The sequence below is a fragment of the Hylobates moloch genome, unplaced genomic scaffold, assembly GCF_009828535.3.
Source record: "Hylobates moloch isolate HMO894 unplaced genomic scaffold, HMol_V3 SCAFFOLD_67, whole genome shotgun sequence".
Taxonomy (NCBI): Eukaryota; Metazoa; Chordata; class Mammalia; order Primates; family Hylobatidae; genus Hylobates; species Hylobates moloch.
Genome location: NW_026652342.1, coordinates 289011 through 313932, shown reverse-complemented (window position 1 = coordinate 313932; position 24922 = coordinate 289011). Strand labels below are relative to the sequence as shown.

At 37.2% G+C, this 24922-nt stretch overlaps 1 protein-coding gene and 2 pseudogenes across 3 annotated transcripts in view; all 3 read left to right on the top strand.

Moving 5' to 3' along the window:
- LOC116463810 (centrosomal protein of 112 kDa) overlaps positions 1–24922 on the top strand; it is a 390683-nt gene that overhangs the window by 94329 nt on the left and 271432 nt on the right. For all 3 annotated transcript variants that reach the window (XM_058434855.1, XM_032147075.3, XM_058434856.1), the window contains exon 11: positions 4555–4634. In XM_058434855.1, the coding sequence (XP_058290838.1) occupies positions 4555–4634 (80 nt within the window). The remainder of the gene's footprint in view (positions 1–4554; positions 4635–24922) is intronic.
- On the top strand, positions 2800–2942 carry LOC116463811 (U2 spliceosomal RNA; annotated as a pseudogene).
- On the top strand, positions 9229–9647 carry LOC116463809 (nuclear transport factor 2-like; annotated as a pseudogene).

The following is a 24922-nucleotide window of genomic DNA, read 5'->3' as shown; positions in this document are numbered from 1 at the left end:
CTGATAAACAACTTCATCTGATTAAAAAACTACATTTTTTCAGGATAGAAAATCAATGTACAAAAATCACTGGCATTCTTACACACCAGCAACATCCAAGCTGAGAACCAAATCAAGAATGCAGTTCCATTCACATTGGCCATAAAAAGAATAATATACCTAGGAATACACCTACCCAGAGAGGTGCAAGATTTCTACAATGGGATAAAAAACATTGCTCAATGAAATCAGAGATGACACAAATAAATCAAAAAACATTTCTTGCTCATGGATAGGAAGAATCAATATTGTTAAAATGGCCATACTGCCCCAAACAATTTACAAATTCAATACTATTCCTATCAAACCACCAATGACATTCTTCACAGAATTAGAAAAAACTGTTTTACAATTCATATAGAACCAAAAAAGAGATTGAATAGCCAAGACAATCATAAGCAAAAAGAACAAGCTGGCGGCATCACATTGCCTGACTTCAAACTATATTATAAGCCACTGTAACCAAAACAGCATGGTACTGTTACAAAACAGACACATAGATTAATGGAACAGAATAGAAAACCCAGAAATAAGACTGCGTACCTTCAACCACGTGATCTTCAGCAAAGTCAACACAAACAAGCAGTGGGGAAATGACTCCCTTATTCAATGAATGGTGCTGGGATAACTGGCTAGCCATATACAGAAGATTGAAACTGGACCCCTTCCCTACACCATAAGCAAACAAAGTCAATATGGATTAAAGACTTAAATGTAAAACTGAAAACTATAAAAATCCTGAAAGTTTACCTGGAAAATACCATTCTGGATATACAAAGTGGCAAAGATTTACAATCAACAGAGTGAAGAGGCAAACTACAGAATGGGAGAAAATATTTGCAAACCATTTATCTGATAAAGGACTAATATCCTAAATATATAAAGAATTAAAACAACTTTATAGCAAAAACACAAATAATCTGATGTTTAAAAAATGGGCCAAGGACTTGAGTAGACACTTTTCCAAAGAAGATATACAAATAACAGGTGTATGAAAAATTCTAGACATCACTAATCATCAGGGAAAAGCAAATCAAAACTAAAATGAAATATCACCTCACACTTGTTAGAATGGCTTTTGCTGACACACACATACACACACACACACACCCCAAAGGGATAACAAGTGTTGGCCAGGATGTGGAAGGAAGAGAGCTTCTATACTCTTTGGTGGGAATGTCATTATGGTAAACAGTGTGGAAGTATCTCAAAAAATTGAAAATAGCACTACCATATCATTCAGCAATTTCCACTTCTGGGTTTATATCCAAAGGAAATGAAATCAGTATGTTTAAGAGATATCTACACTCCTGTGTTCATTGCAGCACTATTCACAAGAGCCAAAATATGGAATCAAGCTAGATATTTATCTCTGGATGAATGGGATTGACCTAAGTGTTGTATCTATGGATGGAAGAAACTGTGGTATATATACACAGTGGAATACTATGCAGCCTTAAAAAAGAAAATTCTGTCATTTGCAATAACATGGAAGGTCCTGGAGGACAAGTACTGCATTATCTCACTTATACGTGGAATCTGAAAAAGCAATCAAACTCCTAGAATCAGATAATAGAATGGTGGTTACCAGGGGCTGGGTGGGGAGGGATGTCAGGGAATGGGTAGATGCTGGTTAAAGGGTACAAAGTTTTAGTTTAGGCTGGTCACAATGGCTCATGACTATAATCCCAGCACTTTTGGATGCCAAGGGAGGTTCACTTGAGGGCAGGCATTTTATACCAGACTGGGCAACATAGTGAGACCCCGATTCTAAAAAAATATCCAGGTATGGTGGTGCATGCCTGTAGTCCTAGCTACCTGGGGGGCTGATGTGGGAGGATCACTTGAGTTCAGGAATTTGAGGTTACAGTGAGCTATCATTGTGCCACTGTACTCCAGCCTGGGTGGCAGTGAGACCCTGTCTCAAAAAAAAAAAAAAAAGTTTTAGGAGGAGTAAGTATCTGGAGATATAATATGGTGATTATTATTAATAATAATCTGTAGTATACTTGAAAATTGCTAAGAGAACGAACTTTAGATGTTCTCATCACAAAAATAAGTATATGTATGATATGATGAATATGTGACTTAGCTTGATTTAATATTTCTACAATGTATACATATATCAAAACTTCACACATATCATATGTATATACAATTTGTCATTTTTCAATTAAAATAAATTTTAAAAACACCATGTTGTATACCTCAAAGATGTATAATTTTATTTGCCAATTATATGGCAATAAAGCTGGAAAAGTCATTTTCTGTCTCTGTGTCAATCTGTCAGAACGTGGAGGAGTTGAGGACAGTAACAAAAATGCTATGTATAAAAAGTAACATAAAAAATTAGGGAACAGGAAAAAACGGCATAAATAGTATTTTAGTGCTAGCAATAAATCTAAGAAGAAAATGTATGATTTGGGCCAAATTCAACTTGCGAGAGAACTTGACTAACAAAGAACGATTAAAGCAAAAGGAGAGGTGAATGTGTATAAGTAAACACCAGTGTAAGATAACATCTCACATATTAGTTTCTCCCTTTAACTTTCTTCCAAATTGTCCTTCCCCCACACTTTCACTTGAATACATTGACTTTTCTCTGCGTGTTTTTCCTAAGTTGGCGGGTGATTTTTCACTTAAGATTTTATTTTTTACTGATATAAAAACATGTTTCCAGGATCTTTGTATTAGGTCATATCCGAATTTCATTTTGAGGTTTTAGTCTTTGACTCTGTACATTAAAAAGACTAGATTTGCATCGCTTCTCGGCCTTTTGGCTAAGATCAAGTGTAAAAAGACTAGATTTGCGTTGAAATGGTGCTTTTGTTGCTTTAGTAATGTTTGTACTCCAGTGTAGTATGCTTACTATGTGCCAAACACTGTAATACATATTAGAGATCCAAAATAATAATTAAACACTTGAACATGGTAAAAACTTGAACAGCAGACTTCTTTTTCCTACATGTAAAATAAAATAAATGTAGTGGCAAAATTTTGCAAGGCAAGTTGCTCTTTCTCTTTCTCATAAGACAAATAGTCTTTATGAGATACTTTAAATTTACCATTTAAAATATGGGGGAGGGTGGCTACAGGTTCCTAATTCTCTTGCTTTTTCTTCTCTGCCTCTCAGTGTATTCTTACTTTTGAGATTATCATCATAGCAGCCCATAGAAGCTTTTCGATATTATCTTGGAAAATTTCCTGTCTGAAAACACTGAGAGCAGAAATCCAAAAGAATTTTAAAAAGAAGAAGTAAAAGATAGGGTTTGAGTTAAATAGGTCTCCATTTAAGCTGATGTAAATAGCTAAATACAGGTATTTTTGGCTAGCCCTGATTCAGTGTTTGATATGGTTTGTCATAGTATATTTGTTTTGTTGTTGTTCTTGTCGTTTCTCTCAAACCTGTTGGCCACTCGTTTCACTTTCAGCCTTACCTTGCTTACCAGCAGGTCTGTAGCGGGTATTCCCACCCCACCAAGTAACTTGAGCTTTCACACCTCCCAGCTGGGCTCTGCATCCTCAGTTGCCGTGTATGTGGAGCCATGGCTGCTGTTTCATTCCTTCCTTTTCGTCCAGCTGTACCAAAGTTTCCCTTTTACATTTTAAGATCCGTAAAATGTCCACATTGGCTATGTTTATCTGCATATGCATATGAAGAGCTTTTTGTGAAGACTTTTTTTTTTTTTTTTTTTGAGATGGAGTCTCACTCTGTTGCCCAGGCTGGAGTGCAGGGGTGCGATCTTGGCTCACTGCAACCTCCACCTCCCGGGTTCAAGCAATTCTCCTGCCTCAGCCTCCTGAGTAGCTGGGATCACAGGCGTGCACCACCATGCCCGGCTAATTTTTGTGTTTTTAGTACAGACAGGGTTTCATCATGTTGGTCAGGCTGGTCTCGAACTCCTGACCTTGTGATCCGCCTGCCTCAGCCTCCCAGGCGTGAGCCATCGTGCCTGGCCGAAGACAAATTTTCATTTAGCCCTTCTTATTGATGCTGCCATCTCATTTACTCAAATGATCCACATTTAGGAAAGAGGTAGGCATGGTGGGGGGAGAGGGGAGGGGTGGCAGTTTCCTTCCAGACTCAGCAAATGGTTATACAAATTATTCCCAGCAGTGGAAGAGAAGACCATTTCATCATAACCATTATGTGTTCAGGGAATATAGACACATTGTTCACTGTATTCTCTTGAATCTTGTAAGATTTCTTTTCTTTGATTAAAATAGAATTTAAAAAATCTAAAGTATTCCTTTTTTTATTTTCTTTTAACTTATGAATTTATTTTAAAAGAATTCACCTGCAGGTAGACTCAAGAAATTCACTTTGAACAGAAAATAGGTATTTGAGTATAGTATTGAAATCATTCTATGGTAGACCAAGTTTCTATCTTGAAATATCTAAATCTGATTTTATATTAAAAATGGATTTTTGATCACTGTTTCATTGTTTGTATGTCTCTTTGAAGTAAACTTTACTTGTCTTCCAATAAATTTTCCATGTTCTTGTCATGGCAGGCTCATGACTTGCAGAGTGAACTTGATAAAGGAAAAGAAGATACTCAAAAGAAAATTCATAAATTTGAGGAAGCTTTAAAGTGAGTAAAATTGTAATGCATTTGATTTAAAACTACCCTTTATTAAACTGTGAGCCAAATTAAGTAACTGGGACCTAAACACTATATTTTTATAAGAGCTTTGCTATGGATTCGTTTGTATCAGTTTTCCATCACAAATCTCTATCTTCAGGATTTTATTACTAGCCAGTAAATTGTTTTAAAAAAAGAAACATCAGTTCAGCTGTTTTTAAGTGATAGGAATGTAAAAAAATAGAACTTAGTGGTTTCAGATGCTCTCTCCCTCTTAAACGAAAACAGATTTTTTAAAAAATGAGATTTAGGTCTTAGGACATTTAGAAATTCCTCTGTAGATTTTGTTGAGCAGTTTGGGAAATGAAATGTTCCAGTTGTTATAATTGAAAATGGATTACTATACAGGCATTATTTAGGAAAGAGTTTGTCTTATGATATACTTAGTATTTTAGTGTTTTAGTGTACTTAGGCATACATTAAAATATTAGATTTTATTTGTCTTCTCCATTCATTTACTAAATTGATTGGACTCTCCTATTACTAGGTTTGACCTTGCAGTTTTTAGCTGAAAAAACATTGATTCATTTAGATAACTTAAAACATAAATTATTGTGAGGTGTGAACTCAATAAATATCGAGTTCCCATCATGTGTCAGCCAATGTTCAGCACATTCCCATAGAACCATATAGTCTAGTTGGAGAGATATTCAAGACATTTGGCAATTTGGTACAGAATGATAAGAGTTTAATTGGAGGAAGGTCAATACGGTGACTGACCCAAGAAAGTGATTTAAGATTAAGCTTTCTTGAGCTCAAAAAAGTGATTTAAGATTAAGCTTTCTTGAGCTCAATATACCTAGCTAACTCCCAGAGAATCAGTAATTTTATTTCACTTGCTTCCCTAAACCTCCAGATAAGAATGACTTACAGAAAGGCCAAAAAGAATACCCAAGATCAAACACATTTAGTATCGAATTCTGCCTGGGAAGATTGCATAACCATTCCTTCTCTCTCACTTTGCTTGTTAATAAAATATATTGGCTCAGTTCCTGAATAGAACATTTTAATGTGATTTATAAATGATGGCATCACAAGACATCCATGTTTTTATCTACAGAGGGACTTATTTGTTTACCTTGTCAATATGCATTAGATGAAATCAGGAGAGAACAATAATATTCATTAGATATTAAGTCAAATAAATATTGAACAAAACTCGGGCAGTCTTGTTTTCTTTTTTTGAGATGGAGTCTCACTTTGTCACCCAGGCTGGAGTGCAGTGGTGCAATCTCGGCTCACTGCGACCTCTGCCTCTTGGGTTCAAGTGATTCTCCTGCCTCAGCCTCCTGAGTAGTTGGGATTACAGGCACACGCCACCATGCCCGGCTAATTTTTGTATTTATTTATGTTTTTTAGTAGAGACTGGGTTTCACTGTGTTGGTCAGGCTGGTCTCGAACTCCTGACCTCGTGATCTGCCCGCCTTGGCCTCCCAAAGTGCTGGTATTACAGGCGTGAGCCACCACACCTAGCCCATTCTTGCTTTTGTTAATGGATAGGATGCTCTCTATTCTTCATTAGTTCATTTTTTCTCTTTAAAATCATTAACTACTTTCTTTATGAAGATTTCTCCATGAACTTTATGAAATTTACCATAATTTTTCTCTCTTGTTCTACTTTGCCTTTGTTCTTTTTAAATTTCTTTATCCTTTCTTCATTTCTTCATTGGTTTATTGATTTATATTTTATAAGTCTAAGGAAGGGATAATTTCTTTTAATCAGTGGTCCTCAAACTTTTTGGCACCAGGGACCAGTTTTATGGAAGAAAATTTTTCCATGGCTAGGGGGTGGGTGGGGAATGGTTTTGGGATGAAACTGTTCCACCTCAGATCATCAGGCATTAGATTCTCATAAGGAGTGTGCAAGCTAAATCTCTTGCTGGCACAGTTCACAATAGGGTTCACGCTCCTGTGAGAATCTAATCTGACAGAAGGCGGAGCTCAGGTGGCAATGCTGGCTCGCCTAGGGCTCATCTTCTGCTGTGGCCTGGTTCCTAACAGGCCATGGACCTGTATGGTGCCCTGGGGTTTGGGACCTTGGCTTTAAATAGCAGTAAGACAACAAATATTTGTTTAGTACCTACAATGTTTACACATTGTAATATCATACTAAAGGAAATAAAAGGTTTAGAAGACAGCTCAAGATGTAATGATGTTCTTAATGATTTTCCAGTCCAGGTTAGGCATTTGAAGTACTTAAAATAACTAGGTATTAACTTGTTGACCATAACAGCAATTAAAGTTCAGAAAGATCGTTTCAGTGTGATATTAGGAGTTTATGTATATAACAATATAGTATCTTTTAGTGGTGCTGGTAGATAGTCAAAGAGCCCTGAAATTTCTGCAGTTTTCTATATACAATATAATCATTTTCTGAGCCAAGTAACCCTCTTTAGGTACTTCAAAGGTCTTTGCCAAAATACTGAATTTTACTTGGAGTTAAAAGAAGATATTTTAGAATGTTAAATAAAATTCTTCTGTAGATTATTTATCCATCCTCCATATAGTTAATACCTTCATTTTGGCTAAATGTCTGGATGATCTTAACAGTACAGTACCCAGCATAGTAATAATAATGTAGTCTGAAAGTAAAAGAGTAAATTATTGTGAGGTCTAACTTCAAAGTAAACAGCACAAGTTGGCTGTTTTCCCAAAGGAGAATATTGTGACTGCTACTGCTTTTGAATCTAAGAATAGCATTAGATCTGGTTGGCCCAGAGACGGTTCCATTTTGCTACAAGACAGCTTTGTGATGTAGAAATTTGCCTTGACTATTAACAAAATTTTTTCTTTAAAAATACACAAAGATGGAAAATCTCAGTTTTAGAATGTAGCGTTATTCATCCATGTAGTTATTCTTTCTTTCATTCATTGAATAAGGGTTTATTTCTTCTGTGCATGTTGAATATATAGTAGAGAGGCTATCAGAGAAAACTGGGATATATAAATATGAATTTATATACATATAAAAACATGATACATGCTGTATAAAGCAAAATACTTTAAAAAACATAATAATAAGGTAATAATCAGTAATAATAAGGTAATAATCAGTAAGATGTACTAGTAATGGGAGGCATCTTAGAGAAGGAAAAGTCTTTAACTGAGTTGTGAAGGAAAAGTGGAGAATAAATTATCCGGGGAGTTTGGTCCCATCCTCTCCTGTCTCTCTAGAGATGCTAGCCTCTACTAGTTTTGTCTCTTTCTTTTCTATTTCCCAGCTCTCTTTCTTCACCTTGTTACATGACCAGATATATTCCTTCGATAGAATACCTTTCCTTTTCTCCTAATGACTTCTAAGTGTCAAGTTCTTTGATTCTCTCAGATTATAGAATTTTGTGACCATGTAGGGATAGTCTTGTGAATCGGGATGATACATAATGTGTTTGAGATGTTAATGGAAAAGTTGAGTGGCTTTATTCTGACACAGTAATTGTATCAAAGACAAAAAGGCTGGGAATTTTTCTATGAGAGGATGATGTGCTTGATATTTATACTCTCTCCAAGCAATTGAAACTGTCAACTCATCTTTGGTTTAGAGCTCAAGTTGATATTTCAGAACCTATCATTATTTAAGAAGGAGGATTGTAGTTAGCATTTTTCACTTTAAATGCTAACTCCTTAAAGCTAATTTGCCTATTGCTATTGTTCTAAAAATGAAACTAGTTTAATGTTGTTGCCTTACTATTCTTTTCAATTTTTGTTCTACATATGTATTAAATACTTTTGCTTCCTATTTCGTTTTTTACTGTAGAAAATAATTTTAATAACCTCCAGAAATGGAAAGTTATCTGAAGCTTTAATGGTATGAGTTGTACATGTTCATGTTTCATTTTTCAAAGATAAATAATTAAAGCATATGGGAAACTAAATAGACTCTAATGAAAGGAAAATGATGGTATAAAACCAAATAATTGTATTTTTGGAGGAGTTAAAATTCATAAACAACAAATGTGGATAGTACAAGTTTGGTTTATTCCTTTTTCAATATTCTTGTGTTATCAAATTTAATTTTTAAGTTTTTGGTGCTGTAAACATAATAAAGAATTATTTTGAGACAGTGTATAGTCTATTTTAAAGTTTTCAATTAAAACTTCCAAAACCATCTTTTTGATTAACTTTTTCAAACTCTGTTATTACAATAAAGTACAAAAATGCCTTAGCATATTTATTCTGATATTTTAAACTCTTTTTGCATTGTCATAAACATTCTAAATATTTTTAACCCTAACACTAATATGGACAAGCTTTCTATTTTTCAGTTAGTATTAAATATATGTACAGTAGTAGTTCACTAGAATATGAAAAGAAACATAACCCACAGAATGGGAGAAAATATTTGCAAACTATGCATCTGACAAAGGTCTAATATCCAACATCTATAAGGAACTTAAACAAATTTACAATTAAGAAAATCCATTAAAAAGTGGGCAAAGGACATCAATAGACTTCAAAAGAAGACATACATGTGGTCAACCATCATATGAAAACAAGCTCACGCAGACCACACTGGTTTGCTGTCACCACTGCTGCCATTGTGCCAGCCCTTCAGGTCTCCCCGAGGCCGGGTGACGCTCCAGAATGGGAGACAAGCCCATTTGGGAGCAGATTGGATCCGGCTTCAATCAACATTGCTACCAGTTATTTGATAACGATGGAACCCAACTAGGCACAATTTACGTTGACGCATCATGCCTTATGTGGGAAGGACAACAGTTCCATGGAAAGCTGCCATTTTAGAGAAGTTGTCTAGCCTTCCGTTTCAGAAAATCCAGCACAGCATCACAGCACAGGACCATCAGCCCACGCCAGATAGCTTTATCATCAGCATGGTTGTGGACCAGCTTAAGACGTGAAGACCCCATCATGGAGTTCCACCAGATGTTCCTATTAAAGAACATCAACGATGCTTGGGTTTGCACCAATGACATGTTCAGGCTTGCCCTGCACAACTTCGCCTGACCTCCTCTCAGCCTGGCACGCTGTTTCCTCCTCCCTCCTCTTCCCAATACTATTCCCGCTCCTCCAGATGCTCCAAATATCATGCACAAATGAGCAGCGCTGCGGTGAGAGTGGGCGCAGTGCTCTGCTGCCACCGAGGTGCTATGAATGATGTTTGGACGCTAGACTAGTTGCATCTATGGGAGAAGTTTGTGTTGTACCAGCGCATGCCTTGGAAAGACTTAAATAATGCAAAAGGTTGCCCTTTTTTTTTTTTTTAATCTACTGACAAGTTGCTCTAGTAATCCAAAGAAGTGAAGAAGAAAGCAGCTGCCTCACCACCCAGACATTGATTTGTTCAGATGTTTCAGTGCCTCATGATACAATAAAACCACAAACATTTTAACAGTTTAAAAAAAAAAAAGCAAAAAAGTTCAACATCACTGATCATTAGAGAAACGCAAATCAAAACCACAATGAGATACCATCTTACATCAGTCAAAATGGTTATTACTAAAAAGGCAAAAAAATAACAGATGCCAGTGAGGTTGCAGAGAAAAAGGAACACTTATACACTGTTGGTGGGAGTGTAAATTAGTTGAGCCATTGGAAGACAGTGTGGCAGTTCCTCAAAGACCTAAAAACAGAAGTACCATTCGACCCAGCAATCCTATTACTGAGTATATACCCAAAGGAATAGAAAATCATGTTCTATTATAAAGACACATGCACATGTAAGTTGATTGCAGCAATATTAACAATAGCAAAGACATGGAATCAACCTAAATGCCTATCAGTGATAGATTAGATAAAGAAAATGTGGTATATATACACCATGGAATACTATGCAGCCATAAAAAAGAAATGAGATCATGTCCTTTGCAGGAACATGACTGGAGCTGGAGGCCATTTTCCTTAACAAACTAATGCAGGAACAGAAAACCAAATACTGCGTGTTGTCACTCATAAGTGGGAGCTAAATGTTAAGAACACATGGACACATAGAAGGGAACAACACACACTGGGTCCTATGGCAGGATGGAGGATGGGAGGAAGGAGAGGATCAGGAAAAATAACTAACGGGTACTAGGCTTAATACCTGGGTGATGAAATAATCTGTACAACAAACCCCATGACACAAGTTTACCTATATAACAAATCTGCACATGTACCCCAGACTTAAAAGTTAAGTAAAAAAAAAAAAAAGCTTTCAGGATTATATCACTTAAATAATGAGTAAATATAGGAAAAATAATTTAGTAATTTCTGGCTGGGCGTGGTGGCTCACGCTTGTAATCCCAGCACTTTGGGAGGCCGAGGCGGGTGGATCACGAGGTCAGGAGATCGAGACCATCCTGGCTAACACGGTGAAACCCCGTCTCTACTAAAAATACAAAAAATTAGCTGGGCAGTGTGGCGGGTGCCTATAGTCCCAGCTGCTCGGGAGGCGGAGGCAGGAGAAGGGCGTGAACCCGGGAGGCAGAGCTTGCAGTGAGTCGAGATAGTGCCACTGCACTCCATCCTGGGCAACAGAGCGAGACTCCGTCTCAAAAAAAAAAAAAAAAGAATTTAGTAATTTCTATTGGAATTCATTTCAGCAAGTAAATATTTCCTGCATTTATAAAACACTGATACAGTGAAAGTATTATAAGAAATGATGAATAAAATATTTGTCTTTACTTCTAGAACAGACTTAAAATAACTTATAAACACATATTAACATGTAATTAAAATATAACAAATATGTAGAGAATGGTAGATATTATTGTACTAGATATAAAATATTTCTGTATTTAAATTCTAAATTTGCTTTGACTTGAACTCTTTTTGGTGGTTTTGGGAATAGTTTGAATTTAGTGTGGGTTAAGAGCATGGACTCTGGACTTGGTTGTCATCCGTCCAACTTCTAGCTTAAATTACTAACTGTGTGACCTTAGGCATGATGCTTAATTTCCATGTGATTCAGGCTTTACATCTGTAACATGAGGATAATAATAAGATAATAAGGTGTTCCCTCTAAGATTATTCAGAGGCTTAGAAGAGTTAATATAAAGCATTTAGAGTTGTGTCTGTTATATATATGTATTATTAATATTATTATTATAAGGGCTATATTATATATGTGTATTAGCTCTGTTTTCTTAGTTTCTCATTGCCTTATAAAATCATATAAACAGGTTTTCCAGAAGAACTAATCTTTTCCTGACAGGAAAAGATTATTTCATCATCCAGGGTTTTTTTTCTTTTTAAAGAAAATAGCTTTATTGAGGTACAATTCTCACACCATAAAAATAACTTGTTTTAAGTGCACAATATATGATTTTTAGTAAATTCACAGAGTTTTGTGTTTTGTAACCATCACCATAATTCAACTTTGTAACATTTCCTTTTTTGGGGGACGAGGCCTTACTCTGTCACCCAGGCTGGAGTGCAGTGGTCTGATCTTGGCTCACTGCTACCTCGACCTCCCAAGCTCAAGCGATCCTCCCACCCCAGCTTCCTGAGGAGCTGGGACCACAGGCATGCGCCACCATGCCCAGCTAATTTTTTGTATTTTCGGTAGAGACAGGGTTTCACCATTTTGCCCAGGCTGGTCTCAAACTCCTGGGCTCAAGTGATCCATCCACCTCAGGCCTCTCAAAATACTGGGATTACAGGTGTGAGCCACTACCCCCAGCCCAATTTTAGAACATTTCTATCACCCCAAAAAGATCCCCCATGGCACCAAATTTTAAAATAAAATAATGATTTTTTTTTCTGACAAGGTCTTCAATAGTCATTTTGCAGAAAATACAGACTGTTTCTTATTTTGACTTTCAATAAAAGCTGAAAGTTATTATATTAAGATGTGCTTTGGCATATTGTAGAGACCTAAGCTAAGGTAGCCTTAATATGTTGTTTCCTGGTTACTTTGCTCTCCAATATTTTAACTTTGATACAAGGGTGAATTTAGAAAAAAGATTGTGTGTGTGTTGGGGTGGGTGTTTAGGGTGTGTGTATAAATGCATTGAAAGGGATCTGGACATTATATAAAAACATACATATATATGTATGTTTTATAGCTTATGACAATAATAAAGACAAAATAAACCAATAAAGTTTTAGAAGGAAAAATTATGATAAAACATTAATAGTAGTTAAATATTGTATGCTCACCCTAGTTGGGAAGCATATGAGGTTTTAAAAAATTTATGTTTTGCATGTATTTTTAATTAAACGTGTCTGAGGATTCCTTGAGGTCCTGAAATGCTTTCAATTTGTCCCAAATCACTTAAGCCAGTAAGGGGTGGAGCAGAGTGTAAACCAAGTTTCTGGAAATAGCTAAAAGTCTATTTTGAGTTTTTGACTGAACAGCCTTCTGTGTATTTCATATAATAAATGGAGAGTTGTCAGAGATGAAACACTTTTTTTTTTTAAACAGGTGAGAGTTTTTCTCACCTAGAATGAAAGGATACCCTACCACAGCCTGTTAAGAGAGGGTATTAGGAGGCTTATGGAATATAGAATACGAAAGAGAGCTTTTTAATAAGTGTACGATTAGGATTATTATTATTATTTTAGACGGAGTCTCACTCTCTTGCCCAGGCTGGAGTGCAGTGGCATAATCTCGGCTCACTGCAACCTTTGCCTCCCAGGTTCAAGCAATTCTTTTGCCTCAGCCTCCCAAGTAGCTGGGACTACAGGTGCACGCCACCATGCCCGCCTAATTTATTTTGTATTTTAGTAGAGACGAGGTTTCACTGTGTTGCCCAAACTGGTCGTGAACTCCTGAGCTCAGGCAAGCCACCCGTCTCAGCCTCCCAAAGTGCTGGGAATACAGCCATGGGCCACCGCGCCCATCTAGGATTTTTTAATGAAAAGAAAAAGTATTCTCCATGTAAGAGGCTTCAGGCTTTCTTCTTGTGTGAATTCGTGTGTAATACATAGATTCATCTTCTACTTTTAATTTATCAATCTTACTTTGTAAACGTGAATCTGATTTTAGCATACTTATTTTGATTCCTAAATATCCTAACATTTCAGGGTAAGTAAACCTCATGAATGAACTATAGTTCAGGGAGATTATCCTGGCAGGAATGAAAATATAAATTTAAGTAATGAGAAAGTGGAAGCAGGAAAATAACGAAGATGAAGCTATCATAATTGTCCATGTAAGAGACAGTGGACTCTGGGACAGTGGTGAGCCCGTGATGGAGAGAGAGGATGTTTGCAGCCACAGTGGATCAGACGTGCCAAGACAAGGAGCTTCTCTGGAACTCTCCAGTCTCGTCTGAGTACCTTTTCTTCATCGCAGTTAATAAACTTTGACAAATAATTTCTAAGAGATAGCTGATGAAAAGCTGCATTGTTTTATATTTTTGTTCCATATAGATATAACATAGATTAAGTGGAAATCTGAAGTACAAATACTGATTTTAAAAATATTTTCTTTTAGATTCAGGGGGTGCATGTGCAGGTTTATTACATGGATATATTACATAATGGGGGGGTTGGGGCTTCTAGTGAAATACTGGATTTTTAAATACAGTTTCATGAATTATAAAGATACAAATATAATGATTTTAAAAACTTTGAAACACTGGAATTTAACTTACTGTATTATACACACACACGCGCACACACACATGCGCACGCGCACACACACACGCGCACGCGCACACACACATATATTTTTCCCCATGGTGTAGGATTTGAGTCAAAACATGCCATGATGAAAAAATATTTAGGAATTGTATTAGGCCATTTTCATGCTGCTGATAAAGACATACCCAAGATTGGGTAATTGTGAAGAAAAAGAGGTTTAATGGACTCACAGTTCCATGTGGCTGGGGAGGCCTCACAATCATGGTGGAAGGCGAAAGGCACTTCTTACATGGTGGCAGGCAAGAGAGAATGAGAGCCAAGTGAAAGGGGTTTCCCCTTATAAACCATCAGATCTCGTGAGACTTACTCACTGTCACAAGAACAGTATGGGGGAAACCGTACCCACGATTTAGTTATCTCCCACTGGGTCCCTCCTACAACACGTGGGAATTATGGGAGCTACAATTCAAGATGAGATTTGGGTGAGGATACAGTTGTTAGGGTAAAAATCAGACATTTTTTAAAAGAGAAATTTCAATAAAACTTCAGAGATAAATTGATTTTAGCTGTTTCTGTTTATTGTATTGCCTAATAAATGCCCAGAATGCTCTGAGGACTGAATAAGCCCACTGAGGGAAGTGCTGGATGGGTCGTGGAACAAGAGCACTTGTCCTGGGTAACTTTTTCATGCCCTAACTGGAGACATATCAGGGGCCAGAGATGGAGCAGCAGATTTTGAACTGTACTTGAACCTCAGTCAAGGGAGCTGCTATCTGGAGAACATCTCGGTGTACCCTCTTCTATTTTCCCACCTATATCAAAGATGTCTATTTGAACAGAATCCAGTTTTGCCTTTTCTTTTTTTGAAATCACTTCTGTATTTCATTCTCCTTTGTCCAACATTTTGTGAAGTTTTAATCTTTGAAGATAAATTTACCCACTTCCTTGTCTCCAAGGAAGGAAGAACAAAAACAATCAAGGCCAGGTTAGAATTCCGAGAGGAATGGGGAATAAAACTTGCCTCCCCACCCCGCCCCACTCCAAGAACTCTTCAGCCTTTCCATTTTCTTTTAATCCCTGACAACACGGGACTCTGATGATCAGGCTCCTTGCTGAATTCAACTTGAAACCCGAAGGCAAGGGAGCCCTTCGGGTTTGATGAAGATCAAAGAGACTCACCTCTTTGGCACAGAACTGGGTGGAAAAGGGTAATGAGTATGCCGAAGGGGCACATGAAAGATGTTTAGTTCAGGGGTTGATGGTGGAGCCCTTAGAGGCAGCATTCTCACTTGTCATTAGGCCAGTGGCACCAGAGAGAGAAAGAGAACCGAAAGTGGCCCCACAGCAGGCAGGGATTCAAATGAACTGCCCCAAATGGTCACTTAGTATTGTAATCACTTGACAGGGAGTGTTGAAACTGGAATGTTCTTTTCCTTTCAAGGAAGTGCCATGAATGTGTTCTTTTTTACATGTTTGGCTCTCCATGTGTTTCCTATTTTCCCCCACATCCTATTCTCCTAGAACTATTTTGCTGTATATTGTGGACAAAATTCCTAGTAGAAGTTAAATGAGGGCTGTGTGCAATGGCTCATGTCTGAAATCCTAGCACTTTGGAAGGCCAAGGCAGGAAGATTGCTTGAGGCCGTAAGTTTGAAACCAACTTAGGCAGTGTAGCAAGACCCCATTTCTAAAAACAACAACAACAACAACAACAACAATATTAGTTGGCTGGGTGGCACATACTTATAGTCCTAGCTACTGAGGAGGCTGAGGCAGGAGAATTGCTTGAGCTCAGGAGTTGGAGACTGCAGTGAGCTATGACCACGCCACCATACTCCAGCTTGGGTAAGAGAGCAAGACCCTGTCTCAATAACAACAAAAAGAAGCCAAATGATGTTTTGAGGTACCATAGATTGAGAGGTAAACCACATATGCGGTCAATTCAATGAAAGCCTAACTATGCAAGGGAAAAAGTGCATGGTGACGTTTCTGGACTTGCACTAATCCTGTTCTTTGATATCTTACTGTCATGCCCAGATTAGGATGTTTATTTCGTCTCAGATTATGGGTTTTAGAAAACACCCTAGCCACAAGCCCTATTGGCCATGAATTGGAGATGTCTTCTGCTCATATGTATCAGATATTGACATATAACACCCCTTTTCTGACTCCATGTAGTTTTTTTTTCCTATGAACCGAAGTTTATTGAGGGGACTCATCCTGCAGTCTCCTGGTTTTTATAACTTTTTATTGAAGTATAACATACATACCAAAAAGCACACAAACTGAACACACCCATGTAAGCAGCTCCTAGATCAAGAAGCTGAATATTAACAGCATTGCAGAAGCCTCCCTCCCGAGCCCCTAACCGTCACTGCCCCACCTTCAAGAGCAGCCACTATTTTGACTTTTTAATCTATTTTTGAACTGCACATAAATAGAGTCGTATAGAATGCAGTTTTTTGTGCCTGGCCTCTTTTGCTCAATATTTAGGTTTGTGAGATTCATTTATATTGTTGTGTATCATTGTAGTTTTTACATGCTCATTTGTTGAATAGTGTTTCAATATACCGCCATATATTTATCCATTCTACTGTCAATATTCATTTGGGCTGTTTTTGGCTTGGGGATATTATTAATAGTGCTTCAGTGAACATTGTTATATGTTTCTTTTGGTAACTAAATATACACACTTCTGCTGGGTATATATCTTCATCATGCTTTTATGTTTTGTTAAGAATATACATATTATACCCAAAGGAATATAAATCATTCTATTACAAAGATACATGCATACGTATGTTCATTGCAGCACCATTCACAGTAGCAAAGACATGGAATCAACCCAAATTTTCATCAATGATAGACTGGATAGTATACACCATGGAATACTATGCAGCCATAAAAAGCAATGAGATCATGTCATTTGCAAGGACATGGATGGAGCTGGAAGCCATTATCCTCAGCAAACTAATGCAGGAACAGCAAACCAAACACCACATGTTCTCACTTATAAGTGGGAACTGAACAATGAGATCACGTGGACACAGGGAGAGGAAAAACACACACTGGGCCCTGTTAGAGGGTGAGGTGGGGGAGGAAGAGCATTAGGAAAAATAGCTAATGCATGCTGGGCTTAATACCTAGGTGATGGGTTGATAGGTGCAGCAAATCACCATGGCACACATTTACATATGTAACTAACCTGCACATCCTGCACTTGTACCCTCGAACTTAAAATTAAAAATAACAAAAAAGAATACACATATGTGGGAAGAATTAAGCCTTCCAGTTTACCCAGGAGCTTGAATTTTGAATTTTGGTAGACAGGGAGAGCTAGGTTAAATTGGTCTTGTATGGGATTTTAAAGTATAACTGAATAGTAGAAATCTGAATTTAGTTTTAAGATTGCCAAAGTGAGGAATTGTGACTTGATCATTTTGTTTGTAAGGTTGGTGAAAAATATCTCAAGGAATTAATAGTGATATTTAAAATGGAGAAAAAATTGAATTAAGGAGACATCTAGAAATAGCCTAAAAGGAAGCCTGCAAACTTGAATAGTAAACATAAAGATTTCTGTACCTAATAAGTAAGCGAAAGCATCTTTGTAGGGTCTCCTTGATAAGAAATTTTATTCTGTTTAGAAAACAAATTTGAACTTTCAAAAAGTATTCTTGAAAGATTCATTCTAAATACTATTCTACCACAACATAAAAGTAACCTGTAACTTATGATACTTAATAAAGAAGATATGGTGCTGTTTTTAACTGATGCATATCTATTTAAAGATTAAGTTTGTAACTTTTGAATATATTTTTTCTATTGCTACTATTACTAAAATTAGGAACATATGCAATTTATAATGTATTATTCAACCAAAATATGTCAGATTTTCATATCTGAGTATAACGTTACCTCTCACAACATAGATACTGTATAGAGTTGGGGAGCAAGAGGGAAATATTTGACATGTATGAAATCAACTTTGATTCCACTTAACTAGAATTCAATGAGTTATATCAAAGTTCGATTAAAAGTAACCAGAAATTGCTGAATTAGATTATAGTTAAATTATTTAAAAAGTTTATTCTTTGTCGTGGCCAATCAAGTTCTAGGGTAATTCAAAAGATAATTATTTTGTATACCATTGTAATAGAAGGTTGTGATAAAATGAACCTATCCAGAGTTCTGAAACCAGGACATCTCAGAGCCCGATGCCCAAATTGTATTATCTGGGTATTGCTGTTGGTTATTCAGGGACCAGGGGCTCTTTAGTTAGCACGTGATGAATCCTGCCAGATCTCCACTGTGACAGGGCAGCACTGAGTTCAATGTGAAGTTCCCCAGTCGCTGCTGTCCTCCTCTCCCAAGCACACAGATTTCTCCATGCCAGATGGCCACTGCCCAGGGCTTGGGAGAGCTGATACAGGCATTCCCTTAGCCTTTCTGGCTGGTGTCTCAGTAGGTTGTATGCCCCTCTAGTCCACTGGCTCTGAGCCCAGCTCAGCACTGGGATTTCCCTAGGAATTGCAGTCCTTATGGCCTAGACTGCCCTTCAAGTTCACTTAAGGTCCCAGAGCACTGCAGCTTGTGGTAGCAAGCCTTGCTAGAACTCAAGTTCTGACCTTTGGGATGAGCGATTCACCTCTGGGCATGGGCCAGTCCAGGTGCTCTCTCTGCAGGCAGATGTCAGCTGACTACAGCCTGGTTCTCTTTTCCACCATGACAGTGCAGCACTAAGTTCAATGCAAAGCCTCACAGTCTCTGTGCTTTCCTTCTCCTAAGAGCACAGATGCTATCTGGCTGGTGGATGGGGGAGGAGTGGCATCAGCAATTCAAGACGTTTTCCAACTACTTTAAAGTTCATACAGAAGCAAAAAAGAGCCCGCATTGCCAAGTCAATCCTAAGCCAAAAGAACAAAGCTGGAGGCATCATGCTACCTGACTTCAAACCATGCTACAAGGCTACAGTAACCAAAATAGCATGGTACTGGTACCAAAACAGAGATATAGACCAATAGAACAGAACAGAGCCCTCAGAAATAATGCTGCATATCTACAACCAGATGATCTTTGACAAACCTGACAAAAACAAGCAATGGGGAAAGGATTCCCTATTTAATAAATGGTCCTGGGAAAACTGGCTAGCCATATGTAGAAAGCTGAAACTGGATCCCTTCCTTACACCTTATACAAAAATTAATTCAAGATGGATTAAAGACTTAAATGTTAGAATTAAAACCATAAAAACCCTAGAAGAAAACCTAGGCAATACTATTCAGGACATAGGCATGGGCAAGGACTTCATGTCTAAAACACCAAAAGCAATGGCAGTAAAAGCCAAAATTGACAAATGAGATCGAATTAAACTAAAGAGCTTCTGCACAGCAAAAGAACCTACCATCAGAGTGAACAGGCAACCTACAGAATGGGAGAAAATTTTTGCAATCTACTCATCTGACAAAGGGCTAATATCCAGAATCTTCAATGAACTCAAACAAATTTACAAGAAAAAACCCCATCAAAAAGTGGGCAAAGGATATGAACAGACCCTTCTCAAAAGAAGACATTTATGCAGCCAAAAGACACATGAAAAAATGCTCATCATCACTGGCCATCAGAGAAATGCAAATCAAAACCACAATGAGATAGCATCTCACACCAGTTAGAATGGTGATCATTAAAAGTCGGGAAACAACAGGTGCTGGAGAGGATGTGGAGAAATAGGAACACTTTTACACTGTTGGTGGGACTGTAAACTAGTTCAACCATTGTGGAAGTCAGTGTGGCGATTCCTCAGGGATCTCGAACTAGAAATACCATTTGACCCAGCCATCCCATTACTGGGTATATACCCAAAGGATTATAAATCATACTGCTATAAAGACACATGCACACGTATGTTTATTGTGGCACTGTTCACAATAGCAAAGACTTGGAACCAAGCCAAATGTCCAACAATGATAGACTGGATTAAGAAAATGTGGAATACTATGCAGCCATAAAAAATGATATGAGTTCATGTCCTTTGTAGGGACATGGTTGAAGCTGGAAACCATCATTCTCAGCAAACTATCACAAGGTCAAAAAACCAAACACCGCATGTTCTCACTCATAGGTGGGAATTGAACAATGAGAACACATGGACGCAGGAAGGGGAACATCACATACCGGGGCCTGTTGTGGGGTGGGGGTAGTGGGGAGGGATAGCATTTGGAGATATACCTGATGTTAAATGACGAGTTACTGCTTGCAGCACACCAACATGGCACATGTATACATATGTAACTAACCTGCACGTTGTGCACACCTACCTTAAAACTTAGAAGTATAATAAAAAAAAAAGACTGTTTTTCCTGCCCTCTTTGATGTAGCTTTCAGCCATATGAAATTAAAAGTAGATACTGTGATTGCTCACCTGAGTTTTTGTTCCTGTGATAGTGCTTTTTGTACATAGTTGTTAAAATTTGGTGTTTCTGTTGAGGGGAAGAATCACTTAAGCTTCTATTTGGCCGTCTTGCTCTACCCTACACTCTATGCCTTTTTATTGGAGAATTGAGTTCCTTAACATTCAATGTTTTTATTGATCAGTAAGGACTTACTATTATTATTTTGTTGTTTGTGTTCTGGTTGTTTGGTAACTTCTCTTTCCCTTTCTTCCTTTATGGTTACATGATTTTCTTTGGTGGTATGTTTTAATTAATTGCTTTTTATTTTTAGTAAATCTATTATAGGTTTTTGCATTGTGGTTACTATGAGGCTCACAAAAAGCATTTTATAGCTATAACAAGTTATTTTAAAGAGATGAAAATTTATCTTAGATCTCAAAGTATAGAAACAAAAAATGAAAATACTTATATACTTTATCTCTCCACATTTAGACTTTATGTTGTCTCAATTACACATCTTTATATTGCGCGTCTCTTAACAGGTTCCTGTAGGTAGTATTGTTTTTTATAGGTTTGTCTTTTTGGCTTCATACTAGAGTTATGAGTGAATTGCACAGCACAGTTAACAGTATTAGACTATTCTGGGTTCGTTCATATACTTAATTTTACCAGTGGGTTTCATACCTTCAAATGTTTTCTTTTTGCCCATTAGTATTTTTTTCTTTCTAATGGAAAAACTCCCTTTAGCATTTGTTGTAAGATGGTTCTGGTGTTGGTGAATTCTCTCAGCTTTTGTTTGTCAGGGAAAGACTTTATTTCCCCTTCATATTTGAAGGATAGTTTTGCTGTATATAGTATTTTTGTATGACAGTTCTTTTTTTTTTTCTTTCAGAACTTTGAAACTGTCATCCTGCTCCCTCCTGGGCTGTATGGTTTTCCCTGAGAGGTCTATTCCCAAATGAATTGGAGCTTCTTTATATTATTTGCTTCTTTTCTCTTGCTCCTTTTAGGATTCTGTCTTTGTCCTTGGCCTTTGAGTGGTCGATGTTTATATGCCTTGGGATAGTCTTATTTGGGTCAAATCTGTTTGGTGTTTTCGTCTTTTCTTTTCTTTTCTTTTTTTTTTGAGATGGAGTCTCACTCTGTCGCCCAGGCTGCAGTGCAGTGGTGCAATCTTGGCTCACTGCAAGCTCTGCCTCCTGGGTTCATGCCATTCTCCTGCCTCAGCCTCCCAACTAGCTGGGACTACAGGTGCCCACCACCACACCTGGCTAATTTTTTATTTTTTTGTATTTTTAGTAGAGACAGGGTTTCACCATGTGTCAGCCAGGATGGTCTTGATCTCCCGACCTCGTGATCTGCCTGCCTTGGCGTCCCAAAGTGCCGGGATTACAGGCGTGAGCCACCACGTCTGGCCCTGTTTGGTGATTTCTTACCTTCTTGAACCTGGACATTTATCTCTTTCTTAAGTTTTGGGAAGTTTTCTTTTATTATTTCTGTGAATAAGCTTTCTACCTCTCACTGTCAACTCCCTCTTGGACACCAATAATTCTTAGATTTTGTCTTCTAAGATAATTTTCTGTATCTTGTAGGAGATCTTTTTTTCTCATTCTTTTTTCTTTTTTCTCCTCTCAATGTGTGTTTTCAAATAGCCAGTCATCAAGCTCACAAGTTCTTTCAATGCTTGATCCATTCTGCTATTGAGAGTCTCAAATGAATTTTTCAGTTCAGCAAATGTATTTTTCAACTCTAAGATTTGTTTGATCTTTTAAAAATTGTTTTAATTTCTTTGTTAGATTTCTCTGATAAATTTATGAATTACTTTTCTGTGTTATCTTGGAGATCACTGAGTTTTCTTAAAAATACTATATTGAATTCTTGGTCAGAGAGTACACATATCACCATTTCACACTAGTCAGTTGCTGGTTCCTTGCTCTGTCTCTTTGAGGAGTTCATGGTTTGTTGTTTGCTGTTGTTTCTTGAGGATGTTCATCTTTGTCTTTGCATTGAAGGATTAGTTATTTATTCAGTTTTCCTTGCCTGACTTGTTTTGTTTTTTATTGGATATGTTTGCTTTAGTGATTCATTATAATTGATTTGTTGATTTCTTTCTTTCTTATCTCGCTAGATCACTGCCTCCTTTTTGTCACTAGATGGCACCTTAAACCCAGGTTTTGCTTGGTTCTAGTAAACAATCAGAGTGTCACCTGTCCTGAATATGGGACGTCCTAAATGGGATATCCTAGTAGTGTGGGAAGGCGAGTTAGGAGTTTGTGGCTAGGGGACCTGTGCTGTTGAACAGTCACTCTGATTTGGTGTCTTTTTTGGCCAAGTTACAGAACAGAGTTTCCAGGACTGAGAATGATAGACTCACCTCTCCCTTTGTCTCTGGCTATCCTCAGGAATATTTCTCCCTTCAGGAACTCACAATCTTTCCTGTGGCTTAAGGCAGAGACAGGTCTTCTGCCAGGGAACCCAAGATGTTGGAGAAGCTGGTTGTCCACCTTGATCTTTTTCTAGCGTAGAAACTCTGGGTTGAGGGGAAATTTTCTGTATGCCTGGGCAGATTGGAGGGGAGGGACATTGTATATATGGAAGTGTGGTTCTCCTACCCTCGGCTCAGAGGTTTTTTTTACTTCTCTGTGGTCCTGGGAACTGCCTCGTTCTCATATTTGAGTTCTGTGATATTGCTGGTGATAATCTCAGTGCTGTATGTTTGTTTTTGGTTTTCTGTGTGGGAGAGTGAAGCCAGCTTCTATGCCGCCATTTTGAAACCAGAAATCTGAATCAGATGTAATTCTCTTTTTTTCTGTTTGTGCTAGGATACAGTAAGACATCAGCATTTTAAATTTTCCCTTAAAAAGTGTAAGCTTAGTGAGTTTATTTCTAATATTGTTTTCCTTTTTTTAGCATTTATTTTCCATTTTCACTTTTGTAGCTCTTTTATCATTCTTTCATATTTCTAGTTTCTCATCTTTTCATGTGTTGTTTTTGTCCTCTGAGTATATGGATTGGTTTACAACACCACTGATTTGCATTTTTGCTCTTTGCCACTTCCATTATGAATTTTTATTGTGCTCTGCATTTTTGCTTCTTTCTATTTTCCATCGTAATCATACCCCCTTTTAAATATTATTCTGTTCTCTTTTTGTCTTAGCTAATTCTTAGGATTTTACCTTCTATTTCATAGAGATGGTCTTCTTTAAGATTCCTTATACTTTTTTGATATTTTCTTCTGGATATTATATGAGATTATTTTTATGGTATATTTTTATTCTGTGTTTATAGGATGTTGTTCTTTTCCCCTGATTCTACAATAGCTTTTAGTCTCCAACTGGTATTTTTTTCTCATTACTCAATAATGAATAAGGGAGATTTTGTACAGTCTTGGTGTTTCATTTATTTAACAAACACTTGTTGAGCTCTCACTGTACACTTTTGTAGGGACTTTCTGACATTAGTCTACTGTGTATTTTGGGTATGGATTGTCTTGTGTCTTCTCCATGTCAACTTGTATAATGGTCATATTCTCTTGAAGATTTTCAGGTGGATAAAAACATTGGTCAGCTGCCAATGAAGTTCCAAGTTTCTAGGATTATTTTACCTGTAGAAACTCTGCTTTACTGGTGATATATCTTTTTATAACTTATACGTCTTTGATTTTTTGAATGAAATAATGAATTGTATAGTTCTCAGTATGTTTTGAACTCAGATTTTTTTCCCTCTTTTTGTGTCCATGTGTATTCCTTTAGCTGTGGAGATGATGGCTCCCTACATATAGTACGCCAACATCATTTGTACTTTACTTTAATCCGATGTGTTTTGGGAGTTGCTGGCTCTGAATGGTTGTGTGTAAAACACTAGTAGATGTTAGAAAAATGTACCACCATGGAAGGAAAAAGCATTATCATAGAAGAATCACACATAGTAAATATTTTGATTTTTTCAACACAGAATCTTTGACTTGAGGGAGGTAGAATGTGTCTTCCTATATAATTTTTCTTAGGTTCTGTTTCCTGATGCTAATTTACATTTGCTTTCAGGTAGATCTGTATAGATACATTTTTAATTAGTCTATTTCCATGTACTTTATAGTTGTTGGAGATTCTGCCCAGGTTCTTTCACTGTGTTTTCTGTTTATCTGAGTTATTACTGTTACTGCGATGTTTTATTTTTTCCCCCTTTCTCTTTCTAGGTATTTTAGTGAGCACTTGGGGGAGACTATTGGAGAGATGTTAGCCAGTTATCATTTTATCTATGAAACCTAGAGCTATTCTTCTTTTGATTTTTTGATAGAATTCTTTTTGAAATGTGGTCTATTAC